This window comes from Bos grunniens, chromosome 13 (assembly GCF_055505025.1).
Source record: "Bos grunniens cultivar Pamir isolate PY7600 chromosome 13, Bosgru_T2T1.0, whole genome shotgun sequence".
NCBI classification, from domain to species: Eukaryota; Metazoa; Chordata; class Mammalia; order Artiodactyla; family Bovidae; genus Bos; species Bos grunniens.
The window spans coordinates 49177891-49192713 of NC_141177.1; the positions used below are offsets into that span (position 1 = coordinate 49177891).

Here is a 14823-nt window from a genome sequence, read left to right on the forward strand (position 1 = left end):
TGACGCTGACCTTTGTTACCTGTAGACAATTAACAGACTTTTCTTTCAGTTCATGGTATGGAGCTGTCATTGCCAAGTAGCTGCCAAGCCAGAGTCCCCAATTCCAAACCCTTCTCTCTTGTGCCAGAGGTGGTCTTGTGCATAGTTTTCCCGTAAAACAACATCAGTGGGAGGGGACTGAATGTCAGACCTCAGTTTGAGGCTTTTCAGAAGCAGGTAAGGTGGGTTCCTGCTCCTTTCTCAGTTGCTGGAGGATTCAAAGGTCCAGGATATAGACCATCATCTATTGATCAAGAACACGTTCAGTGTACTGCTTAATAGCAATAAATATATTTTAATTAGGTTGAAGCTATTATGTTTTTTGTAGTTCATTTACTATAGCACTTAGCTTTTCCCAAGTAACATAAAAACTGCTACCTTTAAGTGAAGTACAAGCCAAACAAAAAATCTAAAATAGATGAGAACTGCTTAGAGGCCCAGCAGCAGGAAAGAGAGAAACCAAGGAAAAGATAGAAACAGTCATGTCACACAGTCACAAATTTTCTTTTTTTAATCAATTGTTTAAAAAAGATTTTTTTTGATGTGGACCATTTTTAAAGTCTTGATTGAACTTGTTACAATATTGTTCTCTTTTATGTTTCAGTTTTTTGGCCGTGAAGCATGTAGGATCTTAGCTCCCCAACTAGGGATCAAACTTGCAACCCCTGCGTTGAAAGGCAAAGTCTTAACCCCTGGATAACCAGGGAAGTCCCAGTCACAAAACTTTTAATATTAATACAAGTGCTGGGTTGTGGAAAGGAATCCGTGGTGACAGAAGTCATAAAAGTGGTTGTGCCTCAGAGGGAGCAAATCAAAGTGAAATAGCTAGAAAGCGGCTTGCATTAGGGATAATGGAAATGTTCTCTATCTTATTCTTGGAGGTGGTTTACATGGGGGTATACAACTATCAAAACTCATTAAACTGAAAGCTGTGTGTTTACTGTATGTAAATTATACCTCAATTTCTGAAAATGCATGAGATAGCTTCAAAGGCCCAACAAGTGTCTAACTAAGACTATGCATGTGTGCTCAGTCGCTTCAGTCATGTCTGATTCCTTGGGACCCCGTGGACTATAGCCCACCAGGCTCCTCTGTCCATGAGATTCTCCAGGAAGAATACTGGAGTGGGTTGCCATGCCCTCCTCAAGGGGATCTTTCCGACCGAGGGATCAAACCAGTGTCCCTTAGGTCACCTGCACTGCGGCAGGTTCTTTACCACTAGCACCACCTGGGAAGGCCAACTAAGCCTATAGCTGTAAGGGAAAAGAGACAGAAAGCAGAACATTAGAATAACATTATTACTTGCTGTATTTATTGAGAATTTACAAGAAAGAAATCTGCATGGGCAAGAAATAAGAGGTCTGAGGGCAAAACTGAAAGGGAGCAGAGAATCCAGAAATCTGGAGGCTCCCAGAGTTAGAAAATTTGACTGCTTCTGGACTATACACAGTAAAAGAGGAGACTGAAAAATGCTTTGAGCAAAAATGGCCTTTTACATTTTCTACTGTGAACGGAGGGAAGTCAGCCTTGCTGTAGATCAGGATGAGCACATGAACTTCCCATGAAACCTATTTCAATTGGCCAACCAAGGACCCTTGTAAGTTGAGAGACAGGGGAATTGCAGAGAGGAAGCAAAGGAATAAATTAGGTGTGGGATCCTCTGGTGTGCTCTTTTGGCTAGAGTGACAGTACATAATTTATTGTCCAAGCTGGGATAGTTTTGAGAGTGAAAGAGGGCATTATTACTTAATATGCATGAGCACTATTAATATAAACTGAGACTGTCCCTGCCAGACTGGGACACCCAGTCCCTCTCTTACTGGCAAATGGAGTCAACTACAAGAAGGCGGATTAGAAGCCAAAGTTTCTGAGGGCACAACAAGCCCCAAAACTTCACAAGCTTTGCCTCTAAGCCGCTGGCTGACTCTGCAAACAATGTGCAAGCTGCCAAAATTGCAAGGTCAGAGAGTAGGGAAAAAGGTTACATAGCCCCCAGTATGTGCTGCATGCTGAGTCGCTCAGTCATGTCCAACTCATTTCAACCCCGTGGACTGCAGCCCACCAAGCTCCTCTGTCCATGGGGATTTTACAGGCAAGAATACTGGAGTGGGTTGCCATGCCCTCCTCCAGGGAATCTTCCCAACACAAGGATTGAAATCAGGTATCCTGCATTGCAGGAGGATTCTTTACTAGCTGAGCTACCAGAAATGCCCAAATAGCCCCCAAAGAGGTATATTTTTCAAGGACCACGTAACTGTGGGCTTGGAAGAAGATGAGCAGAGAACCTTCCAGTAGACAGATTCAGGTCCTAGAGAATAATGTACAAAGAATTTTCATCTGGAGAGCAGGGCCAGAGTCTAATCAAGGGACATCTTCTACCCTGGATGAGAGATCTTCCAAACGCTTCTTGCCATTTTTATTTATTTTTTGGTCACTGTCAATATTCCTAATTCTAAATGCTCACTTAGCTTCAGAAAATTAAACACAAACTCATAACCTGCTACTTGGGCCTAATACAATAAATTATGAACACTGCATGTAATGTGATGGTGGTGAGAATAAACCCAAAGAGTCTTTTACAAAGATCACTGAGCTGCCTGCCAGGAGGCCATGATTCTCATCCAACCTTCACTATTAAGTGTGTGACCCTGGATAAATCATGATTCCTCTGGACTTCAGTTCCTTCATTTGTAAAATGAAGATGAGGATGCCTTCCAGTTCTGTAATTCTAATTTAAAATTCTTGACCTTGCTGAGCCAAAAGAACTATAAAAATCCTCTACAAAATGTCATTACCTGGAGAATCCATAATAGACAAGTGAGTCTGGTTTTTACAGCAGAAGCAACTCAGCACAATTCTAAAAAGTTATATTGGCAAGAAGGATCTTGGCACTTTTTCATTTCTTGATTTTTCTATATTATTTTGCTCTCATTATAGTACATTAAGGAATAAAATATAGCCCTTTTTAAGGGAAAAAGAAACCTGCCTTCCATTTCATTAGGCGTTCAAAACTAATCCAAAAAGAGGGGAGCTATATTGCAGATCGTCAGTCCAGGTTTGATGCATGAGACAGGGTACTCAGGGCTGATGCATTGGGATGACCCAGAGGGATGGGATGGGGAGGGAAGAGGGAGGGGGGTTCAGGATGGGGAACACATATACAACCATGGCTGATTCATGTCAATGTATGGCAAAAACCACTACAATATTGTAAAGTAATTAGCCTCCAATTAAAATAAATAAATTTAAAAAAAAGGAACACAAAGAAAAAAATTAAAAAAAAAAAGAAATTTCAATTCTTTGTAATATTTACAAACTAAATTTCAGAATGTTTTAAAAACCAAAATGCAATTTAGAGAAAACTTTCCATCTAAAAAAATACCATAAAACTATATTTTATTATACAGTCAGTATTCACTGAATCTTAAAAATATTATTTTTTCAAATATTAATTTTAACAATTTTTAATTAATTCACACTAATTAAAATGTGGAAAACATGTCTGCTAAATTTTAACTTTTGATGCTTCTAATTTCTGGAAGAAAATAACACTCGAGACTATCTTCTTCACTGATAAAAGACAAAAAGTAATATTTCATGCTACATTCTCAACTCATTAATATTCAATATTTGTTTTTCTCTTTCTGACTTCACTCTGCATTACAGACTCTAGGTGACCCAATTTCATTCATTTTTATGGCTGAGTAGTATTCCACTGTATATATGTACCACAATTTATTTATAGATTGATCTGCCTACAGACATTTAGGCTGCTTTCATGTCCTGGCTATTTTAAATAGCGTAGCAATGACATACATACACTACCATGTATAAAACAGATAGCTGGTGGGAAGCTGCTGTAAAGCACAGGGAGCTCAGCTCTGTGATGGCCTGGAGGGTGGGCGGGGAGAGAAGCTCAAGAGGGAGGGGATGTATGTATACATATGGCTGATTCACACTGCTGTACAGCAGAAACAAATACTACACTGTATAGCAATTATAGTCCAATTTTTTTTAACTAAAAAAACCCCCAATATCCTACATAGATATTGTGTTACTCATAATTAATAGTTTTATACATGTATAAGGATAACCTGATGGTTCAGTGGTAAAGAATCTGCCTACCAAGCAGGAGATCTAGGTTCAATCTCTGGGTCAGGAAGATCCCCTGGAGAAAGAAGTGGCAACCCACTCTAGTATTATTGCCTGGGAAATCCCATGGACAGAGGAGCCTGGCAGGTTACAGTCCATGGGGTTGCAAAAGAGTTGGACACAATATAGCGACTAGACAACAATATACACGTATAAAAATAAGAGCCAAACATTTGTCACTTCAAATCACTATATGCTGGATAAAGAAAAAACAGCCAACATTTTGCAGATCATGCTATCACATACCTTAATACCAGTGAGTTTCTAAATCAGTTATTTATTGTCACTGACTACAAAGCTATGGACCAGATGTTGCACTACCATACAAAACAAGGAATATAAACTTTACAGTGCTTTGAGAAAAGATTATTCAATTATCTGTTGAGTGAATAAAACAATAAGGAACTAAAATAAGCACCATAAAATACTCTGAATCTCTAAAACACAAATTTGAAGGCATACTTTAGATTATAATAAAAGATATAAATAAGTTTAAATAATGTAAAATTTGTAAGTGGAATATTTTAAATGTGCTAAGGAAATTATTTAGAGATACTTGACAGTAACTCTGAGGTAAAAGAAGATTTTCACCTTCCTCTGCTAAGTCACAGTATCACAACTTTTTTAATGATAAAAATTATCCCTTAAGAGACTGTTTCAAAAATTTATGTTTACACATAAGTACTGATGTTGAGAAGTCTCTTGTTTGTTCTTATGCAGAATACTTTGTATATGACAATTTTTCTTCTCTGGATTCTGGGAGAGTGTCTTGTATTATTTCTCTGATAACTTTCTCCCATTTTCTCTTGGATTAAGTGAGTGACTGAACTTTCTGGATTATGTCAATCCCTGTCAGTCCGTCAGTTCAGTCACTCAGTCATGTCTGACTCTTTGTGACCCCATGGACTGCAGCATGCCAGGCCTCCCTGTCCTTCACCATCTCCCAGAGCTTGCTCAAACTCATGTCCATTGATTCAGTGATGCCATCCAACCATCTCATTCTCTGTCGTCCCCTTCTCCTCCCACCTTCAATCTTTCCCAGCATCAGGGTCTTTTCAAATGAGTCAGCTCTTCGCATCAGGTGGCCAAAGTATTGGAGTTTCAGCTTCAGCATCAGTCCTTCTAATGAATATTTAGGGCTGATTTCTATTAGGATTGAATGACTGGATCTCCTTGCAGTCCAAGGGACTCTCAAGAGTCTTCTCCAATACCACAGATCAAAAGCATCAATTCTTCGGTGCTCAGCTTTCTTTATAATCCAACTCTCACATCCATACACGATTACTGGAAAAACCACAGCTTTGACTAGACAGACCTTTGTTGGAAAAGTAATGTGAATATGCTGTCTAAGTTGGTCATAGCTTTCCTTCCAAGGAGAAGGTGTCTTTTAAATTCATGGCTGCAGTCACCATATGCAGTGATTTTGGAGCCCAAGAAAATAAAGTCTCTCACTATTTCCATTGTTTCTCCATCTATTTCCCATGAAGTGATGGGACCGGATGCCATGATCTTAGTTTTCTGAATGTTGAGTTTTAAGCCAACTTTTTTCACTCTCCTCTTTCACTTTCATCAAGAGACTCCTTAGTTCTTTGCTTTCTGCCATAAGGGTGGTATCATCTACATATCTCAGGTTATTGATATTTCTCCCAGAAATCTTGATTACAGTTTGTACTTTATCCAGCTCAGCATTTCACATGATGCACTCTGCACGTAAGTTAAATAAGCAATCCCTGTAAGAAATTTGTTTCAACCATCATATTCTTAATTTTTGTGGGTTTCTTTTTGTTCTTTAATTTTCGTTTCTTTTCTTCTCCTTTTTAAAAAGGACTCTGTTATCCACGCAAAATCTCACATTTTCAGAGACAGTACTTCTAGTCCATTTCTTAAGTTTCCTATTTCTGTCTCTACAGTTCTGTCTTAGAGTTCTCTGTTGCTCTTAATTTCTGCTTTCCTATGGGAGGCATTTCCACATATCTGTTGATCTTTGGCTGTCTTTTCCATTTAAGTGGGAAATTACTAGCAAAGCAAGATGGCAGCTCTGTCTGTGGACTGAGCTTGTTGAAGGTGCTCTTTATTGAAAAGCAGCCAGCTGGTTTTCCCTGTGGGGAACCCCTGTAAGGAGTTTCTCTGCAAACAGTTAGCTTCTCTAGAGAAACTCCTAGCACCTGAATGGGGACTTAGAAGTTTGGCTCCTGGTGCTCAAAGTGCAGGGCAGATGTCTACGTAACCCCACTCTCGGAGCTCCCATGTTCCCGAGCCTAGGTTCTCTTAAGACTCAACATCTCCAGAGAATAAACGTCTCATCCTCTGGGGAAGGTGGGTATCCAGCTGGGTTGAGACAAGGACCCGTGTGTCCAACTGGTCCTTTTACAGACTTTCAACTGAGTCTGTGTTTCTAACTATTCCTCCAGCCTGACCTGATAACTGTAATCACAGGACCTCCCAAGGTTCTGCAAGGCAAAACTGTTTCCTTTCCTGTTACTCTCTGTGGGAGCTCAGATTTTCACCTTCCTCTGCTAAGTCACAGCATCACAACTTTCTGTTCACATGAGTGGATTAGGGTTAGTGATGTCATCTACCTTTTATCAAAGATAGAGCTGGAATTTTTTATTTCCTTCGTTTTGGATGGATTTTGTAATAAGAGAAGGCAGAACATTCTTTGCATCTTAAAATCAGAACCTACAGTCTTTACATGACTTCACACATCGTGTGTCACAGTCTGAGGCCACTATAGTTTTGGTCTGCTGAGCACTTGCTTCCATTGCCCTTCTTTGAATTCCTTTGGAGAAAGCCTCTCTCACTCCAGGAGACTCAAGGGGGGCCTTCAGTCCCTGGGCACACACACACCCCTCTACTGCAGAACCGGGAATACAAGTCCTTGGCTAGGACTCAGTGATCATTCATCACATGGGGTTAAGGAGAGTTGATTCGCATCTTCCTTAAGGCAGGTAGTGAGGCATTTGGCCCAATGAATTATCTTTCCATTGGGTCTGCTAAACTGGGAAGATGACAGTCCCAAGTTGCTGCCGGCCAGTCATCTTACTGATCACATGCTGTCTGGAGAATGACGAACAAAGAAACCGGCAGAGCCGAAAGAGTCCAGCTGAGATCATCTGAGTTCCTGGCTGCAGTCATTCCTGACGCCAGATGCATCTCTGGAAACCATAGTTATATAAACAATTAAGTTCCTTTGATTTGCATATGCTGGCTTGAGCTGGCCTTCACGCATTTGCAACCGAAAGAGTTCTGATGAATTCATCATTTAATTGAAGTGTTCCAAATTACTAACAGTTGAATGATACAATACCACTTCTTTGCCAAAAATTAAACAGCCTAACCTCTTTTACTAAAATAAAATCGCAAATCATACACCCATATGTCCCTTTCGCCATTTAGGTAAGATACTTTGATTTTATCTGAATATTCTCATTTTTCAGGGCAGTGTACCTTTGAGAAAGATTTATATATATATATATATATATATATATATATGTTCTATAGTTTTACAAACCCAATAGCCCCTAACCTGCAGAACAAATTTCATCCAGGGACTTCAAAAAGTCTTATCATCTCTTTAAACCTTCTCTATCAGGGCTCTTAGTTTATAATAAACTTCAAGTTTTATGGCTGTCTTGCATAAAAGTTATGTGGAAAAACAAAATAATGTATCTCAAAATATTTGTTCCCTTTGAAAGAAAAGTAAGGTTTAAATGTAAATAATTATTTAGCCTCAATCTCTGATCTAGAGCCTGGATACCAGGATAATTTCAATGCAAGGGTTTATGGGAAAGAGGGAGAGAGTAATAAGATGCTTCCAAGGAAGTAGGTGGGATGCTTAGAAGTCCTGTGTCTCTGGATGCTCCTCCTGGACTAAGCTCTCCAATATCACCTCCGGGGCACTGTGCTCACCAGCCCACAGTCAACGTTTGAGCCTCTGAGTCTAAAGTTCCTATCTGGGTCTTTTATCAGTTTCAAGTGCATCTAGAAGCCATGCAGGTAATCCAACAGCACGAGGAGGCTAAACATTATTAATGTATTATAATTATTTTATTTGTATGAAAAATAAATCGTATTAATATTCCAGTCTCTCGCACTCTCTTTTATTGACTTACTTTTTTTCATGAAGCATTTCTATCTCTTATTCCTACTTTCACCATGGTTTGCTTCATAATGCTATCTTAAATAATAGCTTTTTGGCATAGAAACTCCTTGTATGCATAGAAATTGTGTCTGAGTAAACACAGATAACAATGAAGATAATTAATAGTTCAGTTCATTGAAACTGAGTATGTGCCACGCACTGTTCCAAGGGCTTTATAGGGTCTGTCTTCACTTCAAGCCTATAAGGTGGGAGGGGGAAGGTGGGTACCCTCATCCTCATTTTGCAGATGAGGGCGAGGAGGCACTGAGATGGGTAAGCAACTGCCCAGATGAGAGAGCAAACAAGGTATAAGTATGACTCCAGGTACTTTGTTCCAAGGACCTCTGCCCTTAAACAACTATTCTGTGCTCCACCAAGAAACACGCCATCAGTTATGGGCTGAATTGTGTTCCCCAAAATGTTATGCTGAGGTCGTAAGCCCGTGACCCTATGGACTCTGGCCCGCCAGGCTCCTCTGTCCATGGAATTTTTCCAGGCAAAGATACCGGAGTGAGTTGCCATTTCTTTCTCCAGGGGATCTTTCCAACCCAGGGATCGAACCGTGTCTCCTGCATTAGCAGGCAGATTCTTTACCACTGAGCCAACAGGGAAGCCCTGTCCTGGAATAGGGTAGGTCCTATTACAATATGATGGCTGTTCTTACAGGAAGAAAGGCTGGACACAGGGAAGACAGTAATGAGAAGATGGGGTAGAGGGTGGAGTGATGCAGCCACAAAGCAAGGAACACGTGGTGCCACCTGAAGCTATGGATCCGAGAGGCCTTTGCAGGAGCAGGGCTCTGCCAGCACCTGGATTTCAGTTTTCTTGCCTCCAAAACAGTGAGAGTAAAAATTTCTGTTGTTTAAAGCCACCCAGTTTATGGTACACTGTTACACACAATAGTCCTAGGAGAATAACAGTCTCTCAGGTATATTGAAACATGCTATCCTCTCAACCTGTTATTTTCAGTTTTAACACAAATGGCAGAGTGGGTAACATTTAACTTTCCTCTTAATTCTATTTAAAGAAAACCAATAGTGAAGGGCAGGGGTTGCAGGGGGTAGGTTGTGAGACCTGGAGAGTTCTCACTCATCTCATAGAGGCAGCTCCTCACTAGCTCTAATGGATGACAGTCACTTCGAATGGCAGGCCTAAAGCTGTCACATCTTACAGTTTTCCAGAAAACCCAGAAATCTGGGTGTGCACATTAAAGGGGTTAACAGAAAATCCAATTAGAAACTAGTTGGAATAACACCAGTTAATAACGTTATTCATGTTGAAAACAAACACTGTACAAGCCAAATGTGGTCCATAGCGATGGACCAAATTGGGCCACAGTGTCTGCTGTGTGTGTGCACTCTTTGCTTCCTAGGTCTCCTTTCCCATTCTGGAGGCCTCCAGCCACCACACCTAGGAAGCAGGTTCAGGGTTGGCCCAAGAAGTCAGTGGGAGTCAGCACCTCAGGACCAGGGACCCTTCTTGGGATGTGTGGCAGATGGGGAAGAGTCCTACACACATCTGCTCCAAGGCTGACTGAGTGCAGACTTCTCGATCCATATCTGAGCACTGTTCTAATACCATCCTTCCAATGGTCTCAGCTGGTCTTCTGAAAGCATTTATCTTTAGACTTAGGGCTTTAATGGGGTAAAACTTTGGGTTAAGCCTAGGACATGACCTTGGTACTTCCCAGGCTCACAGACACTTCATTCATAGTCTTGTCCTTATAACTTAATGAGTTCCCTACCTTTCTTATCTCTTCTCTGTATACTTGAAAGAAGCGTAACTGGATGACAACTCAGAGCTCAGAGCTGTCTTTCAGTATTCACCATCCTGTAATCTATGAAAGGTGCCCAGAAACCTGGAACCACTTTTGAACAGCAATTCTGTGAAAGCACGTTTACAAAATGTGACTTTCATACTTGGGCTTACTAAAAACTTCAAAAATATAAACTGTTCTGAGAACATTAACATTATTGCTAGTCTGACACATCTATGACTATTCAACAGCCTGAGAATTTTCCAGGTCCTCACTGGCTACAAACATTTCTTCAGTATCTACTAGAGTCCAAACCTGTTTGATATGGTGCAGAAATGAATCATCTCTTCTGGTGAATGAAAGGGGGTCCCTGGGATGCTGCCAGGACTCTCTCCGTTGCACCTGAGATACCTAAATCAGGGATGAGATACCTAATTCAGGGATGCAGCTTGCACATCATGGTGGTAGGGATTATAAAACTGACAAATGTCATTTTGGAAGCTTTATAGAGCAATGTTAAGATGTGAAATACCACAAAATCTGTCCAAGTCATCTCATTTAATGTTTTAAGGTTTTTACTAGTTTTTCTCTTGACTTAAAAATCTCTCTTCTTCCATTGGGTTTTATACCTATAAAATCATACTGAAATTCACTAGCTTATTATTCTCACAACAGTATCAAATGGTCAGTAAAACGGGTTTTAGTCCCGTAGGACAGCCAAGGGAACTGAACCTGAGAGCAGCTTTGGTTGTCAGTGGGGAAGGAGAACCTTACTACACCCAAATCTGCCTCCAACCTCCAATTTCAAGTCACTGATCTTTCTCAACCAATAAAAGGCACATGGGCTTGTAGGATCAGGCTGTTCAAATAGTGAGATGATCAGATTTGGGATTGAAACCCAGATCTATCACCGACTAGACCTCTGACCTCAGATTCCTTTTTTAAACATTTCTCAAGCCCAAATTCCTCCATTGTAAAATGGAGTTAAGATCCTAAAAGACACATAAAGGACATGGTGCAGAACAGTACTCAACAGATTTAATTTCTCCTCTCTCCCCTTTCTCCTACAGGCTCCTTCAAGTCTAAGCAGACCATTCATCATCTGGTTAAACATTTGGATGATTAGTGAAAAACCTAAGTTTTATATATTAAAATAAAAAAGTGGAGCTATTGACAACACAACAATAAATTGTCACAGGCAAACAAGGCCACAGCAGAAAGTGCTGTCGCATAAGCACTATTACAAAACAGCCAAGAGAGTGGTTCTTTTTTTTTTTTTTAATCTGTGATGTTGAATCCTTTTTTAAAGGAGACAGGTCACATCAAAACATCTCATCTTGAATTTATTCTCTGCCATCTAATAAACAAGGCCCACTGTTGCCAAACATAAATTATTTAAAACACACCAAAGAGATGAGAAATGTGTTCAACTAATGCAAAATTTGAGAGTTCTGAGTGTGGATACTCTGGCAGCCTTCTCGTCCCACATCAGCCCCCAGGATTACCTCGGGTGTCAGTGTCACAGGAGAACTAAAATTCTAACTCCTTTCATCTCCTATCTGCTGGCTCCCCTGGGTGAGGATGGGGTGCGGGTGCTCATGGACCAACACCAGCAGGGGATGGGCCCAGAGAGGACGTTGGGGGCTGCAGAAACGGGCAGGAGACGAGCACAAATTCAGAGCAAGGATAGCTGCTCCTGTCAGGAAGCAGGCATGGGTTGCTACCAGAAAAATGAAGCAACTATCAAATTTAATGCTAAAAATATTAAAGTGCATAGCATAATTTAGACTACTGCTTCAAATTTCAATGAGATGCTGGAGAATTATGTGCCAATAAGTATGGTGTATGTGACTCTGGCTATTGGCACAATCCCGCAGAACTGGGGTTATGTTATTGCATGTGTGGGTGGTTATTAAACGCTTTATGCTTAAGCTAAAGGTCGTATTCCTCCGGCACATAACTTCAGTTACGATTATGAGTTAGACTTGGTCCATGAGCAGACAATGGTCTCCTTCCATTAAATGCAAACTGTGGGAAATTACTGTATAAGTTGCCAGGCTGTGAGAGAAAAGAGATCACACTAATGAGGGTGAAGTGGTGTAATAGGTTCATAAAACAAATCATGCCAAGCTCAAGAAAGATATCGTCAACTCCCAGACACCCAAATTAAAAATGACCCCCCATGTGACAAGACAACTGAAGCACTGTTTACCATCCTCATCTACTGTGGGGAGGGTCAGCAGAACAAGAGCCTCCTTGCCCTCAGTTCAGAGCTCATGAGAGTACCAGTGACCTAGAGCTAAATGTTTCTTATGCAAATATTGGAAACCCAAAAGCTCCTGTCATGAGGGTGTTTAATGGGGGGGGGGGGCGCCCTGCCAGAGCCCCTGCTCAGACTTCCTACTGCTCAGGCTGCCCAAGAAGTCCCTATTTTGCTTCCAGGACATGAGAGATATGCTTCCATATCCAGAGTCAGAGGTTCTCTACAACGGCGGTCCCTAAACTTTACAGCATCAGGGACAGGTTTGGGGGAAGACAATTTTTTGACAGAATGGGGCAGGCGGATGGTTTTTGGGTGATTAAACACATTACATTTATTTCTATTATTATTACATTGTGAAATATAATGAAATAATTATACAGCTCACCAAAATGCAGAATCAGTGGGAGCTCTGAGCTTGCCTTCCTGAGCTCAGCCAATAATGGGAGTGATGCTGCTGCTGCTGCTGCTGCTAAGTCACTTCAGTCGTGTCCGACTCTGTGTGACCCCATAGACAGCAGCCCACCAGGCTCCCCCGTCCCTGGGATTCTCCAGACAAGAACACTGGAGTGGGTTGCCGTTTCCTTCTCCAATGCGTGAAAGTGAAAGTGAAAGTGAAGTCGCTCAGTCGTGTCTGACTCTTCGTGACCCCATGGACTGCAGCCTACCAGGCTCCTCTGTCCATGGGATTTTCCAGGCAAGAGTACTGGAGTGGGGTGCCATGGCCTTCTTCGATGGGAGCGATGGGAAGAAGCTATAAACACAGATGAAGCTTCATTCACTTGCCTGTGGCTGACCTTCAGCTGTCTGGCCCAGTTCCTATCAGGCTGTGGACTGGTACCAGTGGCCCATGTGTTGGGGATCCCTGCTCTACAAACAGTGTGATATGTGGTGGCTGCACCAGTACTTATGAGTTAAACAATCTTGGGAGGGCAGACTGAGAAACTTAATGACTATTTATAACTGTTTTTGTGGAAAAATGTTTTCTGCATTCCAAACAATGGAACTGGACATGAACTTTGGGACCACAGTTTATTTCTGAGGCTGGGAAATGACTGTGTCTTGCTAATTACACCACGGCCAGTTTTCCCAGGGCAATATGGCAGCATGGTGGTCTGCCAGGGGGACAAGACGAGGATGAATGGTTGCCATGAATATGGACCATGTGTGTCTGTAAGGATGTAAGAGAGAGGGGAGGATGGGAGAAAAGCCCAGGCACATTCTTAATTTGTTAAACAAATACTGAGCATCGTTAAAGGCTACGCTGAACGCTGTGCAAGACAAAACTACATTAGACAAAATGTTTGATTTTCTGGTCCTAAGATAGACACCAACACACACACACTGACGTGGCAAGGTAAAATATGCTGAAACAATGATAAAGAAAATCCTGGGTGAAGTCAGCAGAGAGAAAGAAAGCTCATGCTTCTAGCTAGAGTGATCAGGGGAAGCTTCGTGGAGCGCTCCACACCTGAGCTCAACCTTGAAGGTTTGCACAAGACTTCAACAGGCAGAGAAACCAGAAAGGGAGGAGCAGGGGACATTACAGAGAAACACTAACAAAAACAGTCCAAGTCGAGATGTAGAGGCAAGAACAACAAGGAGATTTCAGAGAACAGGAAGAAAGCTCAGCTGGCTAAAGATGGGGACATTTTAGGAGCTTGCTTGAGGGCTCTGAATGCCGGCAAAGGCATGGATTCTATCAGCAGTGAGCGAGGAGCCACTGAAGGGTTTTTAAATTATTGGAGTGGCTCTACATGCATATCTGTAAGGCAGCGAAAATAGGATAGACGACAGAATGAAGACAAAGACCATGAGGAGATAATTATAATAGTTGGGATTGGTTAAGATGACACCTCAAAGCTAGGTTTTTGGATAAATAGCTATGTATTTATGGTTCCAGTGATAATTACTAAACATCTCCCTTTAATTATCAAGAACATATTCAGAAAAGCCAGACTTAGAAACTGAAAATATATTTGCTACAATGGAAAACCATTTTACAAACATTAAGTTTGGCCCATAGTTGGGAATTGATACCTAGACTTGGTACAAAATAAAGGTTGGTCATGAGGTGCTACTCTAATTTTTAAAGTAATATCTTGAATTTAAACATTATATTTTCAACAGGCACATGAGATTTAGTGAGTAATCATCTCTCCAATATCTTCCAAGACCAGTGATTCAATATACAAGGGAACTATAAGATATTCTGAACAATTGAGCCTTGAGAAATCATCAAAGGTGGTGAACTTAATTCTTCACATTTTAAATCAGTCTTAAGCTGGTGCTGAGCGATGTGGGTGGACTTACATGAGTTGACTCGACTTAGCAAATGTCTTCTAAACTTCACGTTTTCAGTGCTGGCTGAGACATGGCATTCATTTTTATCTGAAAACAAATGTAATGGAAGTATGAAAGAATTGATAGGTAGCTTACAGAAGCTAATTAGATGACTGCACCTAAAGATCATAA

The 14823-nt window shown here is 41.1% G+C and overlaps 1 protein-coding gene across 50 annotated transcripts in view; it reads right to left on the bottom strand.

Annotated features, from left to right (window-relative positions):
- ZNF438 (zinc finger protein 438) overlaps positions 1–14823 on the bottom strand; it is a 199086-nt gene that overhangs the window by 82564 nt on the left and 101699 nt on the right. For 24 of the 50 annotated variants that reach the window (XM_086334015.1, XM_086333990.1, XM_086333994.1 and 21 more), the window contains 2 exons: positions 14662–14739; positions 10404–10499 (listed from right to left, as the gene is read on the bottom strand). The exons of 3 other annotated variants lie outside the window; for them this stretch is intronic. In XM_086334015.1, coding sequence (XP_086190141.1) covers positions 10404–10499; positions 14662–14663 — 98 coding nt within the window. In that variant the 5' untranslated portion in view covers positions 14664–14739. The remainder of the gene's footprint in view (positions 1–10403; positions 10500–14661; positions 14740–14823) is intronic. 23 more of the 50 variants (XM_086334024.1, XM_086334020.1, XM_086334006.1 and 20 more) reach the window with 1 other exon arrangement.